Source organism: Ostrea edulis, chromosome 8 (assembly GCF_947568905.1).
Source record: "Ostrea edulis chromosome 8, xbOstEdul1.1, whole genome shotgun sequence".
NCBI classification, from domain to species: domain Eukaryota; kingdom Metazoa; phylum Mollusca; class Bivalvia; order Ostreida; family Ostreidae; genus Ostrea; species Ostrea edulis.
Genome location: NC_079171.1, coordinates 9,228,100 through 9,251,279, shown reverse-complemented (window position 1 = coordinate 9,251,279; position 23,180 = coordinate 9,228,100). Strand labels below are relative to the sequence as shown.

General features: G+C 34.6%; 2 protein-coding genes across 2 annotated transcripts in view; one reads left to right on the top strand and one right to left on the bottom strand.

Moving 5' to 3' along the window:
- Positions 1-4,258, bottom strand: part of LOC125662094 (uncharacterized) — a 20,117-nt gene extending 15,859 nt beyond the window's left edge. Inside the window, exons 1-2 of the mRNA XM_048894281.2 lie at positions 4,191-4,258; positions 1,325-1,344 (exon numbers count right to left, since the gene is read on the bottom strand). Of these exons, the coding sequence (XP_048750238.1) occupies positions 1,325-1,340 (16 nt within the window). The 5' untranslated portion in view covers positions 1,341-1,344; positions 4,191-4,258. The remainder of the gene's footprint in view (positions 1-1,324; positions 1,345-4,190) is intronic.
- The window catches only part of LOC125661075 (uncharacterized), a 277,053-nt gene that overhangs the window by 101,546 nt on the left and 152,327 nt on the right, over positions 1-23,180 (top strand). The gene's annotated exons all lie outside the window — the stretch shown is intronic.

The window sequence follows — 23,180 nt, the reverse complement described above, 5'->3', positions numbered from 1 at the left end:
CTTAAATCGTGTACCAACCCTAACAATGGAAAATTGAAGAGCAAAATTATTATTTCTTATGCACAAAAAGCATTCATTACTGATTTGCCGAGTGATACAAATATTATCATTAAAGAAGCAGACAAAGGCGGGGTTGTTGTGACAATGGATAAGCTTCGCTAAAAGGAAATTGTTTTGAACGAACTCAAAAACTCTCGGTTTTATGATAAATTGACCACTATCGAGGATCGCCAAATAATGCTCAAAGTAGAAAAATCATTAGAAAAACTTCTGATAACTTCACCAAGAATGAAAGAGATCATTTAACAAAACATGAAGTTAAAAGTTAAATGCAGTAACCTCTACGGACAATCCAAAATTCACTAGGCTAAGGAAATTCAATACCATGTGAAGAGGTATATTTTAACTTGCTTCACGCAAATAACTTGAAAATGCGGTCAATCATCGCTAGACTAGCATAAAGTACACAGACACTAAGTAATTTGTCAGACCTCCCTCACATTAGTTCCTGGTTGCATTAGAGTAGATCTGGACTTTCTAAATTAAATTCTTGAAAATGTGATTCGTAGTATAATCTTCGTCAGTTTAAATGCCAACATCCCACATGCTTAATTAAGACTTAAAGTTGTCAACTACTGGAGTGATCAACATCCAGATATATTGAATACCAACATCCCACATGCTTAATTAAGACTTGAAGCTGTCGAGTACTGGAGTGATAAACATTGGGATATATTAAATGCACAATTTTCTAAAACAAATTATACTGGAAGGAGTTAAATTCGTTCTTGAAATCAACCACTTCCATTTTGACAATAAATTTTATCTACAGATTAAAGAAATGACTAAGGGAACAAAGGCAGTCTTCTGGACCAAGAGTAAAGAGAATTTAGATAAATTGCATTATTTCCTAAATACCATACAGTTGTGTTTAATTCAATACAATTTACAATGGAGAAAGTCACGAGGAACTCCGATTTCTACATTTGCATCTAAAGGTTTGGTTTTTCATCTACAGCTAATGAAGTCCCAACACGAGTGAAAAATCCTCGACAGGACGTAAAACACATTCAGATTACATGTATTATGATATATATCAAAACGCTGCATAAATAACTTTACAAACTGGCATGTTACCTCATCCATTAATAAAGTTTATCAATGAAAATACCTAACTTTCCTCGTCTTCAACTTGTACATTTATCCTTAGAATTAGTCACAAGACAATTAGGGTTTTGTTCCAAATAAAAAATTGCTGGATTAGTTTATAGCGAAAGTAAACCTAGTCAGTCAGGTGTAAAATGGAAATAAAATATATACTTACATACTGCTATTCTCATTTTCCTATAAAGAACAATTACATTATAAATATGTATATAATGATGTCTTAGATGCTTCATACTCATTGTTAGGTTGTTCTTTACACATTGACTACGGATTACTTCGTTTACCTGATCAAGATAAAGAGAGGTTGTGACCAGTCAACAAGGGGTGCTTACTCCTCCCAGGCACCTGATCCACGATCTGGTATGTCTAGCGGTCCATTTTTACCCAACTTCCAACTTTGTATTCTCTGTAGGAGTTACTGTTTGTTATCGTGACCTTTTCATGAGATTGATCACTGTTCGTTATCGTGACCTTTTCATGAGATTGATCACTGTTCGTTATCGTAACCTTTTCATGAGATTGATCACTGTTCGTTATCGTAACCTTTTCATGAGATTGATCACTGTTCGTTATCGTAACCTTTTCATGAGATTAATCACTGTTCGTTATCGTAACCTTTTCATGAGATTGATCACTGTTTGTTATCGTAACCTTTTCATGAGATTAATCACTGTTTGTTATCGTAACCTTTTCATGAGATTAATCACTGTTTGTTATCGTAACCTTTTCATGAGATTGATCACTGTTCGTTATCGTAACCTTTTCATGAGATTGATCACTGTTCGTTATCGTAACCTTTTCATGAGATTGATCACTGTTCGTTATCGTAACCTTTTCATGAGATTGATCACTGTTCGTTATCGTAACCTTTTCATGAGATTGATCACTGTTCGTTATCGTCACTTTCGTTATTGTTCAATTCATCGCGTTTAAAACATCTGATATTATTCAGTATCTTTTCCGTCTTTTAGTTTACACTCTGCAATTGACACGGAAACATCTTCACCACAGTAACGATGAATAAGCGATTTACTGTCGTGTACAGTAATACAAGCTTATACCAAATTCATGCTTATTTCGTAGTAATATTTATTCCTCTATGAAAGGAAAACAACGAAAGCATAATAAAAAAAAAAACATAATTTTTTTTAATGGTCTGTTTTTAACTGGCTCTGAAGGTTCTCTACCAGATCTACTGTATTTGTAATTTTAATTCAGTTTTCTCCCTCAGAAAAATGAGGGATATACACTATAATAATCAAAACGGCAATTGAAATCATAACATTCCAAATACCGTCTAATATTTAGTAGAATCTGTGCTAATACATAATAATTCAATTCATTCATTGTTTTACCCCCAACTCTCACTATAGACCAATTATTCATTCATTTTCCGATGAATGTTTGATATCCAACCTTCTTTCCACACATGGGCACCACTAACTCAAATGTTATACTTCATATATCATATGTTATCGAGTAATATATATATATATATATATATATATATATATATATATATATATATCGTACACAAAACAAAACAGATGAATGAGTAGTGTATAAAATTTGCATAAGCCTTAGTAGTTTTTTTTAAAATAATTTTTTGGTCAAAAACTGAACAAATTTGACATTTTAACAAATTAATTATAATGATTATTTTATAATTTTATTTATTGAGTAAATTTGTTTAATTTATTTTCTTAAATATTCTAATTAAAGCCAAATGTAATCTAGATAATGAAATTTATATCAAGAACGATAACTCCAAAAACAAAGAAGGATAACTCTAAAAAAAAATGGCAAATGCGCAATAAATGAAATATACATTAAACGTCTGCTAATAAAAATTAATCGTTTGCTCAATGGAATCGGATGATCTACACGGACATTTTAAAGTAAAGCTGGATATGGAAGAAAACGTGAAAAATTCAGATTTTCTACAAAATATTGAGGACGAATTCTTTAATGAAGAGATGATTGACCCCTTTTCCGCAACCAACGATGCTGATGCGTCCGAAAATTTCGAAAAATTAATTGCTAAAATGAAAAGAACACTTGATGAGGCAAATTCTGGGAACACTTCGATAAAAAGGTTCAAAACAGCTACCGAGGAGGATATTAAAATGTTTCGGGACAGCCGGCAAACAGATTCAACAAAACGTAACACAAAATGGGGTGTTAAAATCATACAAGGTACGTAATTTATTATTTTTAAATTTATAAATACAATGATCCCTTCAGCTTGAACATTGTTAAAATTTATATTTTGTGTATTTTAAATAATCAAATATATCATATCGGTTTTAAAGAAACTTTACTTAAAATATTTTTTAAAAAAATAGCAAAGTGGAAGTGGGGGGGGGGGGGGGGGGTCTTAACAAAATAGAATTTTGAAAATAAAGAATTTTTTGTAAAAAAAAAAAAAATGCTCAGTTAACTAATTTTTTTAAAAGTTAAAATCAAATGAATTTTATTTATTTTATTTTTTAGAATGGAATTCAGAAACGTTTGGTGTTGAAATTGATTATTTCACAATTGATGCTGCCGACCTCAACTCCAAATTATGCAAATATTATGCTGAAGCTCGTCCAAAAATTGCAAGTATAACAACAGAGAATACCGAATATCACTAGAATACCATCGAGCAGCGATTAACAAACATCTTGCAGATTTGGAGAGAGATATGAACATTGTGAAAAATAAAGAATTTAAAAGTGCAAACGACACTTTAGATGGCAAACTGAAACATAATGTGAAATGTGCAATCTCTAAACCAACGAAACATAAGGATGTCATTACCCCTGAAGATCTGATCAAAATCAACGAGTATCTATACTCTGCCGAAAATCCAATAATCCTGCGGTATCGCGTTTGGATTTCATAAAGTTCGCAATGCGGTTTTTAGATTCATTTCTCGATGAACAAAAAAAAATATAGAGTCAATCCTATATTGAAAAATTTCTCTAAAACGAAACACCAAATCCTGTTATCCGGGGCAGATTCTAATAATGTATACTCACTGGCCGTTCGAGATTTTAACAGTCAACGAGAACACGACGTCTAGATCTCCTGTCTTGGCGAACAAGTTCCCAAAGGTATGACCAATATATGATAGTAAACACCAAAGGTTATATTATCAGTCTGATCAAGTGATAGCCTGGTTAAACTTTCTATGTTTGTATAACATAGTGCACACTGTCTTATACGTATCGCTCAAGGACGCTAACAGACGCATAGTGCACATTGTTATATCCCTATAAAACAGTTCCTATATAACGCCTTACCAAAAAAGTCCAACATTCCGACTGCTCTGGCGACTGTTGGACCGGGAACTGTTAAAAAAGACTGTTGACCGATGACGTCATATGGCGCTAACTCGAGTTATCTTTTCGTGCCGTTTGGATAAAAAGAAATGGCGAATGCACATTTTGCGACAGCAACGGAAGATGAAATTCATTTAATTCTTCAAGGTAGGGACAGCAAGAACATAGAAAAATTAATTTGTTCATTTTCTAGAATCAATTGTATAAGATGAAGTTTACTTATTTTTATTTTATTCGTGTTAAAGCTATACGCAAGTCACATGATTCTTGGGTCTGCCGATTAGTTTACGTAGGATAATGGCGAGGTTCACTGATTTGACTGGTGATGAAATACAGAATTTAGTTGATGAAAAGCAGAGCAGATGCATGAAAAATATAATTATCAACTAGGATGTTAGGTATATTTTCTTTTAAACTAGTGGCATCGGTGATAAATGTACGCAATCACACTGTCCCGTTTTAAGTCAACAAACCAGACCGTACACCTAGTAAAAACAACCTTAAAAATGAGGGTGTATAACAAAACAGTTATTAACTGGGTCCTCGGACAACAGCTGTTTTGTTTGACCCTCGAACGGATCGGTTGCCCTCAGCCTACGGCTTCGGGCAACAGACCTTGTCAAACAAAACAGCAGTTGTCCTCGAACCCAGTCCTTACATTCTAATATTCGATGTTCATGAGTGATCGGCAATTTTCCTTGAATTTTCACAGTTGATAAACCTGACATTTGCACTTTATAAATTGAATTTCTGATATAAAAAGAAACTTTACTTTCCCTCTTACGCACATGTTCTATTTTCATTTTTGTCTTGCTATGACGATTGATCCTTTCACTCTGGTGAACGCACGGTGAACGGTCTGTGAAAGCAAAACTGTAAACGGAGAGCGGAACCCACGGAGTGCGCACGATGAACGCAGAGAGTGCACGTGGAAATGGTAAAGTAGAACATTTCACGGACTGTACATTTACGCGGTAAAAACACTTTAATTGTATTTGACTCTACAGACAGTATTTGTCCTTATACATTGTCATACTGTACACACGCTGTATACAGGGCTATTTCTTATACATTGTCATACTGTACACACGCTGTATACAGGGCTATTTCGTCCCGTGTTATTTTTGTCCCGTGTTATTTTCGCTTTCCTACACTTGCAGACAGTTTCGCCGCGTTTTAAATTCGCCCGGACATACTTGTGTTAAAAGGAGAATATGTGAAAAAACAGTTTTACCCACTCTCAGATTTGCTCAGTCACAACAAGGGCGAAAGGGAAAAAATAAAACGAGGCGAATAGTTACCTATATACAGTAATATAGTACATGGAATTGTCATCGGCGTGTCCCCAGCGATACTTGTGATCCTAATTCATTGTAGTACGGTAAATTAGAAATACCTGTAGACATATTGAATTATTTTTTATGACATTACCCTCGCGCTAAACGCCTAATGACATTTTACTATAAAAGGGAATGTATGAGGATATATACACGATATGTCTATTCATTTAGTGCGGATACTATAACACCAGACGTAAGCAATATATTGTGACGTCATATTTACCTTCGGTGTTGCTTTTCTTTCAAACCAACGAATTATAGAAACAGCCATCAATCCTGTTTGCAATTTAAATGATAGTTGAAAATAAAGAAATTAACCAAAATATATAAATCCGTAAAAAGTAAGCGGTTTTTAACTTTAAAAACTCCCGAACTCATTCATCTATTTAGACGTACTGTGGTTTCTTTATTTAATGATTTTCTGCAAACTTTTACAATGATAATTATACCGTTCGTTTTGAACATATATAGTGTTCAGCTTACAAATTGCATATCAGAGTTTTGTATTTTTGGCAAATTTAAAACTCGAATAACTGTTGAAGCAAATAAGGTATTGTCACAGGGAATACACGTGTGTAATTGTTAGCAGCAAGCGTTCAAAAGTTGTGGTTAAGGTTTATGTTTGTGCGGGCAAACAGAAGAACAACTCTATCTATACCTCCGAATATTTTTTTTTTGAAAATTTCGCCTTCCTTATCGAACTTAAAATCTAGACTTTGTAACGTCATAACGACTCACAAATGCAAACATCGAGGATACAATGAATAGTAAATACCCGATTATGTGGTTCACTTCGAGCTGATCCGCACAGATCGAATATACCAATTACTGTAGAAGGTAAGGTATGTTATCCATCATAACATTTGATTAGATATGCAATTGTGAAGATAATGACCCATAACTCTTATGAATAATACAAAATTTAGAGTTGGGCAAACACGAACCCCTGGAAATACCAGAGGTGAGATCAAGTACAGGCATCCCCTATTGAAAATTTAGACAATATTTTCTGACGACCTAGTCATATGCATGGGGAAAAGTTGTTTTTTCAAAAAAGTATAATATTCCTTCTTTGCATTTCCATTGCAATAATTGGGCCCCTGTATACAGTTTCCAACCTGTATTTTTTCTGTATGACAAATATCAAGGGTTCCCAAGCGTTCGAAAAGTCTTTGATTTCACCTAAACCTATTTTCATATCCATGCATTGAAATTCGTTTTAATTATGGTCGGTTGGTCGTATATTATTGAACATTCCTTTCGAAAATCTTTTGTTCAAATGAAGATGTCTCCATTCCCGGTGGAGGTTGGAAATTTAAATCGATGGTCAGAGCTTTCAGCCTTTGAGCCGGGAGGGATCTTTGACTCGATCCACCTGCTGTGACACGGAAATTCGGGTTTCGCGATTTCATCTGAAGGACCTCCCAAATTTACTCACCTCTTAGGAGAGGAAAGGGGTACGTACTGAGGACTTATTCTAACCCGAATTCTCATGGGATCGCTATACGTATTAAATTAGATAAGTACCTTGTGCCCTCATATCAATAAAAGAAATCTTTACCTTTTTAAAGCAAGCTAGTATTTATACACAGTTCTAAAGTAACTCTTCTATCGCTAAAACTTCGCTATCAGAAGTGAATTTCTTTTGGTTATGAATAGTTCCCTTACAACGCTTTTCCAGGTCACAGCAGTCATTAACACGTTAAAACCGAGTCCGTTAACGTCCTTGAGTGATGTGTATAAGACAGTATGCGCTATGAGTCTGTTAACGTCCTTGAGCGATACGTATAAGACAGTGTACAGTTATTGTACCCACCCAAGCGTTCAACAGAACACTGAACGTACCTCCAGCACAGAAGAGCAGATATCTCAGAAGTTCCGTATTAGTAGACAATCTTTATTTCACATATATTGGATCTACCCATGTAGTAAGAAATTAAATGCTATGAATCTTAAGAAAAATGTAATGCATGTAGTAAACCGAGATGGCGCATCACTATTCATGATTTATGAAAACATCAAGAATTTTAAAACTATAGTATATATATTTTTTTTATTTCCATATATACATGTATCTGTACATGTGATACTGTGACAATACTCATAATGAATTATCTTTTGTATGTGCATGATTGCTACGTCCATTGATGTGAAATTTACGATCATTTCATGAGAAATACACATCCAGCACTTGCACAAAAATGAACAAACAGATGTATTCATACATATGTCCCCATATATTATAAAATAAGTACATTCCAAGGAAAAAATCCGAAATATTCCGAATGAATAGACCATTTTGCGTTCACCGTGTGTTCTGCGTGAGTTCACCGTTTGCTATGCTTGCGTTCAACGTTCGCTCACCGTGCGTCCACCGTTCAAGTTGGAAAGTAGAACGTTTCAGATACTGTATATTTCACGCATTACTGTGGAATTACTTTAATTCGTGGGGACCCATGTTCGTGGGTAAGCAAAATGTTGATGGTTTATGGGGAAGTAATTTCGTGGATGAGCGATACGATGTTCCTGGGAGAGATAGTTCTACTTGGTTCACAATAACTCAAAGACACGTAAATCCGTGGATAATAGTGACCCACGAAAGCCACGAACATAAATACTCCACGAATAATGATGATTCCACAGCATTACACCTGATAAGACTCTGATCGGACAAGTTGTTATACATAGAATTGTCAATCATAGATTTAAGGAAAATCATCCATTGTCATCAAGTGCTATTTCCCGGGTAGATGACATTGTCGAACATGCAAGTGTTTATGTATCAATTGAGACTGAACACTCAGAGATAATTAAAACTGTTATTTATAATTCCAGCGTCATTTTCCCCCATTTCTTTTTTCTGCGAGAACACCGTCGTTATACGTAAAACGTTTTGGTTAATCAGAGGTTCACCTTGTTATAGTTTATTAGTTGATCAGAGGTTGATCTTGTTGTAAGGTTGTGTTTTATTAGAGGTTGTTGTTGTTGCAATCTCGTAATTTACGAAAGGTTGCTATCCTTCTAATGTTTTGGTTTTTCAAAGGGAGAACACACACAATCAATGTAAATTTTAATAAAACTCCCAAGCATCCATAATTTCTATGCATATTTTTATGGTGAAAATCTTGTGAGTGTGGAAACCATTTTGTTAATGCAAAAATAAAACCAGTTTACTATTTTACAAATTGATTTGCTTCTTTGACAAATTATAATTGGTTCTGATACATTGCTAGATCCAGTAAGTGATCTACCAAGCCTCCATATTTGCTCCTCACGAAAATATTAACAGCTGTGAAGGAGAAACTTCAAATTTATTGTGCGACTACATTTGCCAGAAGTGGTGTTAATCAAATGTAAATTCTGAAAAATTCTAATGAACTTTTAGTAAACTTGAAATCGCAAAACTTTTCCCAAATCAATAACATTAAAACCTATGACTTTTTAACATTATACACGACCATTTCCCACAATAAACTAAAGACTAGACTTTTTGACAACATAGACAGTTGCTTCTTCAACAAAAATGGAAAAAGGAAATATTCATATCTAGTGATCAGTCAGCCAAAAACCTACTTTGTTAAAGACCACTCTGATTCCACGCACAAGTACTCTGAAGTTGGAATGAAAATATGCTACAGTTCCTCGTTGACAATATCATTGTGGTCATTAGTGATCAGGTCTTCCAACAGTCTGTTGGAATTCCCATGAACACGAATTGTGTTTCCTTGTTAGCTGACCTGTTTCTATATTCATATGAAGAATAATTTATTTAAAAACTTGTATGCGAGAAGAAATATCTTGCTGTTGCCTTCAATTCGAGATTTAGATGTATCAAAGACGTTGGGTCTATTAACAATGAAAGCTTTTATTCATATGCCGATTCGATATATCCCTGTAAGCTCAAAATAAAAGACACCATATTGTCATCCACGTTTGCTTCATACTTAGATATTTTATTGAAAGTAGATATTAACGGCAAACTGACAACTCAACTGTATGACAAATGGGATGGTTTCAGCTTCTTCATTGTTAACTTCCCATATTTGTGTAAGAATATTCCATTATCACCTGCATATGGTATATATATCCCCCATCTGATTCGATACGCAAGAGCTTGTTCTGCGAATAGCCAATTTTTGAATCGAGACAAGCTTCTGACAAACAAGTCATTAGTACAGGGATTTCAACAGTCTCGATTGAAGTCAGCATTTTGCAAATTTTATGGTCGTTATAACGATCTAGTTCGTCAATAAAATCTATCAATGGGTCAAATGCTGTTTGACGTGTTTCATATGGATTGTTAAGCCGTTCTTGGCATACTGATTTTGACTACGGATAACTCCGTTTACCTGATCAGGATATAGGGCTTACGGCGGGTGTGACCGGTCGGCAGGGGATGCTTACACCCTGGTGCATCCAGGGGTCCGTGTTTGCCCAACTTTATATTTTGTATTGCTTATAGAAGTTATGCAATTAATCACTGTTCGTTATCTTCACCTATAATATGTTCTTTTATACTTTAATATATGACTTATTCATTTCAGGGACATGTGTAGTTTTTAAAACACAAGTATAATAATCTAAGTATTTTCTTGAATGTCCTTTCGCTGTACATTGTTGGAAAATTGTTTCATTAGAAATATTTGTAAAACAAAAACTCAACATGCAAGGTGAAGATAACGGACAGTGATCAATCTCATAACTCCTATAAGCAATACAAAATAGATAATTGCACAAACACAGACCCCTGGACACACCAGAGGTGGGATTAGGTGCCTAGGAGGAGTAAGCACCCCCTGTTGACCGGTCACACCCGTCGTGAGCCCTATACCCTGATCAGGTAAACGGAGTTAACCGCAGTCAATATCATTGTGCCAAGAACGGCTTAACAATCGGTATGAAACACGTCAGACAGCATTTGACCCAATGCGAGGTTGTATTGGCGAACTAGATCGTTATAACGACCATAGAATTTGCGAAATGCTGACTTCAATCGAGACTGTTGAAACCCCTGTACCATCAACTTGTTTGTCAGTAGCTTACCTCGATTTAAAAACTGACTATACGCAGAACAAAGTCTTGCATATCGAATCAGTTGAGATATATAAACACCATATAGAGGTGATAATGATTTCATTGTTGGCACGGTCCGTTGCTATAGAAACAAGATGCATCGTTCCCGTAATATTTGCTTTTTGAACATTTACTATCACTGAACCCAAAAGTGTGAGACTTTACTTCACATTTGTGATTTTGCACTTTCACATTTTTTAAAGATAATTTTCAATGGCTACTGACAGCTTCGCTTAAATACCTTATATCTAAATGCTATGGGATATTTCACCTGTACCGAAGTGATTTATTTGAAGCCCATTATATTTTTATGATCATGTGATAAAAGGGAGTTATTTCTGGTATATAATATATTCATAATTTCGTGTAACTGACAAACACTTATGTAACGACATGGGTTTTGGAGACATGACAAATGATTTCTGAAGTGCCATCTTTACAAACTTCACAGTAGTTCCGGAAAATAATTATTACGGAAGTTTAGAATGTATAAATATTGAGCTATTTGACTGTTAAGATGACACAACCCTGGAATGGAAAATTTCATTTATAGTTTTGCAGAACACCTTTGCAATTTACGTACAAAAATTGCAAATGTATGAAACTATGATATTTTTAAGGACAATGAAAAGATGAAATACAAATACTTCCTTCAAGAGAAATCCATTTAGTATATACATGTATACATATAAGTGATACTGCAAACTATCATTTCAGAGACAAATCACTATAAACTACCTGATTGTGTGCACTTTTTTTACTGAAGATTTGTCTCTCTTTGCATACAGTCAATATTTTGTTTTGCTATATTCTAATTCTGGAAGAGTAATTTATATGTATTACCGTGTAGATCGCTAAGTTCCCCCGCTAGGTACCTTTAAGGGATTTGTGCAGTTTTCACAGCTCTCCGAGGTACTGCATTGTACTTGCTGGTTTCATCTATCATTTCTATGTCTTAATTGTGGCCTAATACTGTGTAAGTGTATTTCTTGTAGACATAAACAATAATATTTTGGAGTTCTTTACTTACGCTTACACGCCCATTTCGTATGCTGAAATACCTCAATGTTAACAACTCTTCTATGTACGTTAGTAACCAAATGTTTTTCGTATATGTAGAAGTGATGTAAATTGTACACCCATTCTAAGCAGTATTCTATATGCATTATGTATTTTACATTTGAAGTCTGAATTCGCAGGTCGCCAGTCTTGAATTGTATTAAATGGGTGTTACTTTAAATTAAATTATTAAAACTTTTCTGAGACAAAATTGTCAACATCGTCAAAAGGGAAATCTCCAAAAGGGAGAAATTAATATGTTGCAGTTAAGTAAGATATATTATATTCTCGCAATGAATTCAAGTTTCCATGCTCCTTGGCTGTGGCCACCACTTTAAAGTCTTGTCTGGAATGTTGATATTAACAAGGTCCATCCGTCAAGTCTCAGCTTCCTTTTCTATACTCTCTCTCTCTCTCTTTCTCTCTCTCTCTCTCTCTCTCTCTCTCTCTCTCTATCTCTCTTTCTTTCACTCTCTCTCTCTCTCTCTCTCTCTCTCTCTCTCTCTCTCTCTCTCTCTCAAAAAGTCTTCCAAATCAACGACATCTATTGGCAAGGAAGTAGAGACATTTTCTATAGTCATCTGGCCCAGAAAATAGATGATTTCAGTAGGAGTTCCAAAATCTGACATTCAAATAAGGAATACATAAGCAAATCCAAACTACATTTAATTTGATCCCAAATTGCTTTGTGTTGTATGACAGGAGCGTGAAGTTGGCATAAATGTGACGCATAAATCGTATTGCGGAATTTTATCGCGAACTGCGCGCCGTAATTGATTGAGAGTTATTTATAGAGTTCTGTCCTTGCGAATCATTTTCTTTGAGATGAAAAAATATGCCAAATAATGTATTTAAGTTCAGACACAATTTAATATTAGTATTTTGTGTTTAGAACAATAGTCCAGGTAATTAAGAAATTTATAAATTATGTTTGATTACTTGGAATATTAAAACCAGTTTGTCGGCTTATTTATAACTCACTCACAATGTGTGCACGCTCTTCATTCTGACGCCGCCGTTCACACAGTTCACAGGGTTTTCGAATAGAGATCGGTGTAACACATTTTAAATATTGAATACCTCTTTGTTCCGGTGAGTCGGGTTTAATTAGGTGTGGCACTGCCATTGCCAATTTGTATATATAATAAAAATAGTGACATTGAACCAAAATCTTTGTCATATAAAATTGCCAAAAAATGCAAAAATCAGTGAAAATGTTCATAAATTCAGGGGGTTTTCCTATCAGAAAACATACAGCCCATGCGTCGAGCAAATATATATTCAAACACATTTTTCATCTTCTCTTAATACACATTATATATTAATTTCATTTTGCTCGACGGATGGGCACACCTTTTCCTAAGCAATAATCTGGATGGAATTTAACAGTTATCAAGCTCTTTTTTAAAAAAGGCGGGAAGAACTCTTATTCATGACGTAATAATGCTATAAAATAAGAAATAACTTTGATTTGAGATTGTATACTTGGCATGTATCTAACTTATTCAAAACACAGATCAAGCTTGATTCAAGACACATTTAAATCGGAGACTTTTTGGGGGCCTTTTTATGTACACAATCGTACCTTGTTCTTTATGAATTATTCAAAACAAATAGTATTAAAAACAATAACCCTGGGTAGAGATTGAAAATGTTCTCATGCAATTGCGTTTCTGTCGAAATACCGACGCAGTATCATACATTTCTTTAAAGCATTTAGAATATTCTTGTGCTACAATAGCAAGCAAATTCTTTGAAAGGCGTAATGTAGCGTATAATATCCGCGTGGATTGGAAGAGATCACTTGGTTAGGACGTTTGTAAACAATCATCTGGTGTTGCTAAACATGCATATGGAATACTGTAAGCATATTGGATGTTATGGGGGTTATCGGCATTTTGTAAAATCAAAAGGCTTATTATACGATGTACTAGGGCAGTATCAATTTCATTAAAACGGGTAGTCACCCCTATGTTCCGCCGTTGCATATACGTGGGAAAACGTAATTATACTCAAACTGCCCTTTCAAAACAGGAATTTCTTCAAAACCATGCGTCAGTTTTACACACATTTAATATCCCAGCCAATGGATCGAATGAATATGAGGTACCGTATCTATACTGGAATCCTAAACTACATAAAAACCCTTACACCGATACATTGTTGGATCCAGTAAGAGCGCCACTATTACCCTGTCTCTGCTCCTCACGAAAATATTAACAGTTGTGAAGGAGAAACTTCAAACTTGATGTGCGACTACATATGACAGAAGTGGTGTTAATAAAATGTGGATTCTAAAAAAAATCTAAAGAACTTTTAGTAAACTTGAAATAGCCAAACCTTTCCCAAATCAATAACATCAAACCCTATTACTTTTCAACACTATACACAACCGTTCCTCACGATAAATCAAAGACTAGACTTTTTGACATCATAGACAGTTCCTTCTTCAACCAAAATGGAAAAAGGAAATATTCATATCTCGTAATCAATCACCCAAAAACTTCCTTTGTTAAACACTCTTATTCCACGCACATGTACTCTGAAGTTGAAATAAAAAATATACTACAGTTCCTCATCGACAATATCTTCCTGGTCTTTGGTGATCAGGTCATCGAACAGTCGGTTGAAATTCCCATGGGCACGAATTGTGCTCCTTTGCTAGCTGACCTGTTTCTATGTTCATATGAAGCAGAATGTATTCAAAAAACTTATACCCGAGAATAAGAAATATCTTGCTGTGGCCTTTAATTTGATTTAGATATATCGACGACGTTTTGTATTTCAACAATAACTTTCATTCATACGTCGATTAGTTATATCCCTGTGGGCACGAAATAAAAGATACGACCAAGTCGTCCACTTCTGCTTCATACTTAGATATTTTATTGAAAGTAGATATTAATAGTAAACTGACAACTCAACTGTATGACAAACTGGATGATTTCAGCTTCTCCATCGTCAACTTCCCATATTTATGTAGCAATATTCCATTATCACCTGCATATGGTGTTTACATCTCTCATCTGATTCGATACGCAAGAGCTTGTTCGGTGTATTTTTAGTTTTTAAACTGAAGCAAGCTACTGACAAAACGGTCGACAGGGGATGCTTACTCCTCCTAGACACCTGATCCCACCTCTGGTGTGTCCAGAGGTCAGTGTTTGCCCAACTATCTACTTTGTATTGCTTATAGGAGTTATGAGATTGATCACTGTTCGTTATCTTCACCTTTCATTGATAAGAAAATGAAGACAGTGATGAGGCCTGTGGCCGTTGATGTGTATTAAACTTTTGTTCGAAGTGTGATCTGGTATAGCAATTTTACTGGCATTATGCTATAATACTACACAAACACCTTTAGGCCCTAACTTTTAATTTAGAGATAGCGTTATGTGATAATCAAATTCGATACATAATTATCGTACAAAACCAGCATAAAATTTAGATAATTTTGCTTTGTTTCAGTAAATTGAGAAGTTTTATATGAAAATTAAAGAAAAGCATAATAATTTTTTTGGTATCATTTGATAAGCATTCAAAATTATTTAGATCCAAGGTGAAGATAACGAACAGTGATCAATCTAATAACTCCTATAAGTAATACAAAATAGATAGTTGAGCAAACACGGACCCCTGGACACACCAGAGGTGGGATCAGGTGCCTAGGAGGAGTAAGCATCCCCTGTTGACCGGTCACACCCGTCGTGAGCCCTATATCCTGATCAGGTAAACGGAGTTATCCGCAGTGGAAATAAGTGTACCAAGAACGGCTTAACAATCGGTATGAAACACGTCAGACAGCATTTGACCCAATGCGAGGTTGTACTGACGAAGTAAATCGTTATAAAGACCCTGTTGACAGGTCACACCCGCCGTGAGCCCTATATCCTGATCAGGTAAACGGAGTTATCCGCAGTCAAAATCAGTGTGCCAAGAACGGCTTTACCTTCTTTTATTATCAAGTTCCCCATTTTCATCCTCACCTACAGTGTCAGGGGCCCCTGGATCGGACACATCTATAGCACAATAATTATGAAATCATATGCATGTGTTTATTGTTATTTAAGAAAATAATCTTATATAGTACATTATTGTGTATAATTAGAGACAGGGGAAAATATTGGCTGCAATAATATTATCAAATTTAAAAAAAATATATTTCAATGTTTTATATCAGCAAAAAGTAAAAGAAACAACAACAATGGTTTACCCTTGTGTTAGACACAGGACACAGTACACCTCGAGTGCTGGGTCTCTGTGACACCTCGAGTGCTGGGTCTCTGTGACACCTCGAGTGCTGGGTCTCTGTGACACCTCGAGTGCTGGGTTTCTGTGACACCTCGAGTGCTGGGTTTCTGTGACACCTCGAGTGCTGGGTCTCTGTGACACCTCGAGTGCTGGGTTTCTGTGACACCTCGAGTGCTGGGTTTCTGTGACACCTCGAGTGCTGGGTAAAATGATTTGACATATATAGATATTCATAATGTACATTGGATGAGAAAAGGGACTAAATCTTTACCTAGGGCGCCATGGGTTGGATACATTTATATAATACAAGTTCTAGTCATAATTAAGAAAGTGTTTGGGAAAAGGAAATCTATTTTCACACTAGCAGATTAAAAATTATTAACAGTTTAAAAATTACAAGATGTATTATGTAAAAATGCAAGGTGATGATAGCAAACAGTGATCAATCTCATAACTCCTACAAGCAATACAAAATAGATAGTTGGGCAAACACGGACCCCTGGAATTAATTAATTAAGTGGAATTAATTCCATTTATCATTTCTTTAGAATGTGAGATATATTGAGATAATACACTTAAATCTGATTTAGATAATGAGGTATACTTTTAAGATTTCATCAGGCGAATGAAAATACTTTAGGAATCATTTGACAATATTGGAATGCTATGAGGCAAATATGTCAGAATTTATCAAAAGATTTAGATGTTTCTCGAATTATTTGAGAAAAATTTTGAGATTGTCGAGAAATACAATTACATTTGATCGAGATGGAATGAAACTTCTAACATTTTATCAGACGAATGACTATTCTTTTAGGTTTATGATTTTTAATGTTTCTCTGAGTGGTATTGTGTTGTAGCATTGTGTTGAGGGAACATCAAATATTCTTCTTGGATATTATTTAATACAAAGGTGCACTTTTCACATATCAAAACGATTTTGTAATTTATTGCAGCAAACGTTTTATGCATCATATACATGAAAGGTGAAGATAACGAACAGTGATCAATTTTATAACTCCTATAAGCAATACCCGTATCAGTACTTCGCGGAAGTTACGTCCCTTGTTCGCCATCTCCCGGTTAAATAACGTATTTCACAACGTTGGCCTTTGTAATTTTCCTATCTGTAGCTTTGACATCTGTTACTTTTCCATCAATTGCAGTCAACTACAATAATTCCCCAGATTGGGGCAACTCATTAACTTGTATGAAAACTTGATAATTAGCTAAACTTCAAAGTAATAACGTCTTCCATTTGGTAAGATAAAGAAGGAAAACTTCCTTTTCACCGATCAACCTTTGGCTGACCCCACAAAGGGACATAACTCGCGGCGAAGTGTTGATACGTGTATACAAAATAGATAGTTGGGCAAACACGGAGCCCTTGACGCACTAAAGGTGAGATCAGGTGCCCTAGAGGAGTAACCATCCTCTGTCGACCAGTCACACCGGATATATCACTGCTAAATGCTGTATTTCATTAATGTAACAGTCCCGCTACGTTATAAATCATTTTTTACAATAAGGATCGAAATAAATTGAACAATAAAATGGATTGCTATAAAGCATTTTCATTTTTTTCGATTTCATGAAAAATATTTTATAATGTAATCTCTCATCTTAAATACTAGTAAAACATGCATTTATAATATTTTAGAAAAGTGTTCCAAACTTTCAATGTTTTATTTTTTCGTTTACTTTGCAACTGAAGCAAATTATTCAACATGCTATCCTAAATTCTATATCCATACAGCATTATTACAAGCCAAGCCTAGCGATTCTTAATACTTTTAGTACTTTGATTTTTTACATGGGAAGTTCCGGTTTTCTGTGCTGATAATGATTATATATTATATTATATATGGGTTTTTTTTTCATGATCTAGAGAGTTCTGTTTTCCGATAATAAAGCTCTGATGAAAAGGTGAATAATAAGGAAAGTGGTCATAATCATATCTACTACACAGATGCATTGTATATATTACAGGGGATGCTTACTCCTCCTAGGCACCTGATCCCACCTCTGGTGTGTCCAGGGGTCCGTGTTTGCCCAACTATATATTTTGTATTGCTTGTAGGAGTTATGAGATTGATCACTGTTCGTTATCTTCACCTTGCATTACCATGAGAAATTTGCATCAAACAGAAAGGGTTTTGAAGGATTACTTCAAAATCTTTCTTGTAGAAACAAATAGATTTTATTGGTGAAGTAATTTGGGTTTCTGGATATTTCATCTGATACGTGCTGTTGTAGTTGTATGGATAAGGAAACTTTATTTGAATTATCTTTCTTGACAAAAATACGTACCTAGAATTGCTAATTGTTGGAGATATATCTCATGGCAGGTGATATCGATCTACAGGGGATGTTTGCTCCTCCTAGTCACCTGATCCCACACCAGTTATATCCAATGGGTCCCTGTTTACCCAATTCTCAATTAATTTGCTTCTAGGAGTTACCAGATTGATCACTGTTCGTTATATTTACAGTTCATGAGATTGCTAAGATTGACAATTGGTCATTATATTCACTTTTCACTGATTAAGTTCAATTTTGAGATGGTTCACATGACACGTGTTTTGTATTAACCCCTTCTCTACCGTACCGGTCAATTTGACCGGTGGCGCGTAAAAACAGGGCAACGCAAAAGGAGTGTCTCTAAATCTTTGAAACTACGGTCATAAGATATATGATCTATATATCATATTTTTGGAAATTTCCTCTATTTTTTGACTATGTAAAAATCAATAAAGTAAGTAAAGCCATTGAATTAAAAAAAGCATTTGAAGTGTAGGGTGCCTTCGTCTAAATATGACGCAACGCTTTTTCGCAAGGCATTTTCCCACTCGATATGATTTTTTTTATCTTCCTTGTGAATTCAATATTTTTTATATTTTTGAAAAGCATATATTCCCTGCTTTTAGAAGATATAAAAATTATTTTTAATGCCTGGTAAAGTTATAAGAAAATAGCAATTTTTTGCACATGATCGTTTTCTTACCATTTTATTTCTCAATGTTTAAACATATCGGCGTTTTACCTATATTTATATATGGAAATAGGGAAAAGTAAATACAGCCTGTAAAAGTAGAGGAAATTTCCATTTTGATGGTCCCTTATTCGTGTTATAATTCTCGGTAGTATTTATATTACGATAAAATGAAACTGGGACATGCTGAGCGGTTTTCTTTAAAATTAGCGACAAAACGTCGTCGCTAAAAGCGATCGACGCGCGTCGCACAATAAAGTGGTGAAAACTATAAAATTAGTATTGTCCTCTTTTAGTAAATTCAGTACCTTTTGATACACTAAAACAATATACATATATGTATGAAATAATCAGCCAGGTATTCTCTGCTTTTTTTTTAAAGCACAAAACGAATATTGGTATAGAACAGTTACACAACCTACATGCAACTTCATTAAACACCTATTGAGAATGTTACATCGGCAGAGTAGATTTAAAAAAAAAAGGATAAATAAAATACTTCAATTTCAGATATAAACGTTATATGTGTTCGGAATAGGAATAATTTCCCCCTGCCAAACAAATAAATCTAAAAATAAGTTCGCATATAGCCTATAGGCCTATAGTTTTATTTTTCCGTGATCGGGGTCGCGGGCCCCGCGTGGTTTTCTGAAAGTGTGCACGGGGAACACACGTGTTTCCGTTTCAACTGTTACAGCGAAGGCTTGTATTTTACATCTTTAAAACGACCTGATGTCAAAAGAAGATGCCCTGGAATTTCTGTTGCAGGATGACCCATACGATCATGCATTCAGTATAAACATGTACATGTAAGTTGATGTAGCCACATAGGCCGACTGGAAAAACAATTTCAGTATTGTTATGTTATGAAAAATTCGCGATTTGATGCCATAATTTGTCGTTTCATGAAAGAAAACGTTTATAATTTATGATGTCTAAACCAAGTGAATAACACCCAATTGTTTATTAAGAGCTAACATCATTTAATCTGTCATGGTTCGGCATTAATCCGTCTGATTAACACCCCCCTTTTCCCAGATTTGTCTCCTTACCTGACGCGCGAGTGTAAGAAGTGGGTGGATTTAGTGTACAATGAGAAGGGGGATGGTGTGGTTTTAACCAGACTGGGCATTCATGGCCGCTGGTGAGAGGGTTATTTTCCAGGATTTTTCCATGTTTATTAAAATTTATCTTTCTATGAATTGTAATGATAGAATTTATTATCATAATTTGAATTATTTTCTTCATATTGTAACAGAAATATAAACGAAATGTGTTTGGGCCGAAATGGGGGGTGGGGGTACGTAACACCAAAGTCTGATTATGACAGGCTAATGAAAAATCATATAGATTTCTCTTTTATCCAAATGCATGTATTTTATATACACTGAGTAGCGTATGACCATAAATTACATGTGATCCATACATGCTGGTACTGGTATGCTATGAGCTGTGATCTTGCCTAGATTTTCTCTAATTTCGACTAAATCCACACACCATCAGAGTACCATGCAAGGGGATTTAGACACTGTGTACCATGAAGAACCAATTCAATTCTACTTTTATATCTGGGTTCACATACTTTCCCTCAGAGTTGCAGTATTTTCGCTGGACCCTGTAGGTTTTAACCTGAATTTCTTCAGTACCCCCCTCCCCCCAATGTATATGCTAGGCATAATGCTGACACCTACATCATGTATACTTTTTTTTTCATTACGCACTCTGCTACACTTGCGATGTATAATAAAATATTCCATTCATATCTAACACATGTATGTACGCAATCCCCAACCAAATGTCACTTCAAATACAGGACATCTCTATCTTTAAATAAATTTGAAATGTACTTAAGTGCGAAACTGTCCCTTGCTACCATGAAACTTATATTTTGCTTTAAAACATAAACCAACAATTCATAATTGTAATTTCTTTTCATCTTTAAAAAGGGTATTGACATCCCAATATTTAGTGGGAAGTTCCCAGGTATCGTCCGCTAGTGACAGTCTGCTGGTAAGTCCAGGCATGCGATGGAAGGATGCTGATGTGAAGGACACAGGGACACCTGATCCACGAACTGTGGCATTTCATTCAGAGTGACAACCTGACATTCATTTAGTATGACTCTTTGAGGTTAAATATAGGGTTAAATCTGTATACATTTGGTTAACAATAAATAATAATAAATAAATCCAGATAATACATTTACAAATGGAATCATGATACACTGAAATGCGTGTTTTACTGGTTTTTTTTACTCCATTACTAGGTATCACGTACATACAAAAAGAAACAAAATTTGGAAAATTATTATTCTGTTTCTAATCATAAGGTATGACAAGTTTTCTAAATGCTGACAAAAAGGTATGGTGGCCAATACTGATTTTATTTGCAATTTCCTTTCAGATACGGGAACCGATTATTCAGAGAACTGCAGATTTTAGGAAGCTGTTTTTGACAGAAGATTTGTTTTTCTCCATCTGTATTGCCACCAACCATTATGCTGAGATGGTCATATTAAGAGGGTAGGATTGTCATTATACTTCCCAATTCCTCTCACTGAAGAGGAATTGTACAGGTATTACTAGTTTTAAAGTACCGATATTGTGACAGTGATTTCCAGTTTAATACGAATAATAAAATGCATAATAAAAAGATTATCTTTACCAAAATTAATCTTGCTGTGCGTCTAACACATTTATTAGATGTGTACTACAATTACCTCTGATAAAATTTCATAAGTAATTAATGCATACTTGTAATTTTCAGAGGGCCTTGACTATAGAAAACATTTACAGAGCCAATTGAGCATTCAAAAGCTCTGACAATACATTAGTATTTAGGGCTAAGTATTAAGAAATTATTTTTTTCCAGATTTTTGTGCATTATCTTATACATGTTTGCTGTGAAGTTCCAGTCGATAGACAGATATTGGTCAATACATGCCCCTATCGGAGCAATCCAGTACAGTGTATCAGGAATAATGTCTAGAAATAAGTTTTAAGAGGTTGAATATAAGAACATTTTGTTAAACATGATGCAAGTACATTTAAATCTAGTGATTGAAAGTTAGTACTTGAACATTCGTATACGTTGAACTTACAGAGGAAAAACGGGTAGTACTTTTTGATAACATTTGATAAGGTGCTGTAACTCATGTTGCTTAGCAACCAAATATATTTGAATGCAAAAAAATTAATTATTTTAGTTTAACAATAAAGATCTTTGTTTTAATGTTGCAATATTTATTCTATTTAGTGGAACATAATGGCAAAACGTCATATTATTAGAAAATGATGGATATGTACAATGTATATAAAGTACAAAGTTTCCATTTTATGACCTTTGACCTTAATTCTCTTCATCATATTTTTTGTTAAAAACCTTTTAAAATGATTATGATTTATTTAAGGATTATATTTTTAAAATAATGTGACATTTACTAATCATCATTCAATGTAATTGTGTTTAAAGTGTGTCAAATGTATGTAGAAAGGCAAATTATGGTCAAAATTGTACTACGAGTGTTGTTACTTAGCAACTAAAAATATTTGTTTGTCAATAAAATTGATTAATTTGATTGTGATGCGTTTGTAGTATTTTCAAAGGCACATCAGCTCATACATTTAGAATTTCCTATTTTTGACTCTAATCTAGTGAGAGGGGTCGTAATATATATATTTCAGAGGGAAAAAATGCAAAAATGTGCACATATATGACCTTTGACCCCGTAGCTCTCTTTGAGGTCATGGGATACCTTGACAAACTTTATAAGAAATTATTCCCTGTCCAATTCCTAACAAAATTATATGTCATATGCCTATCCCAAATCGTGATACATGTAGATTTTATTCGATGTAAAAATATTGTCATTCAGTCTTTAAAAACCTCTAAAATGCGCCGGTAGAGGAAGGGTTAAGGAACCGTTGTTATTAATTGCATCCAAGCTTACCATTTTGACACAATATGTAAACT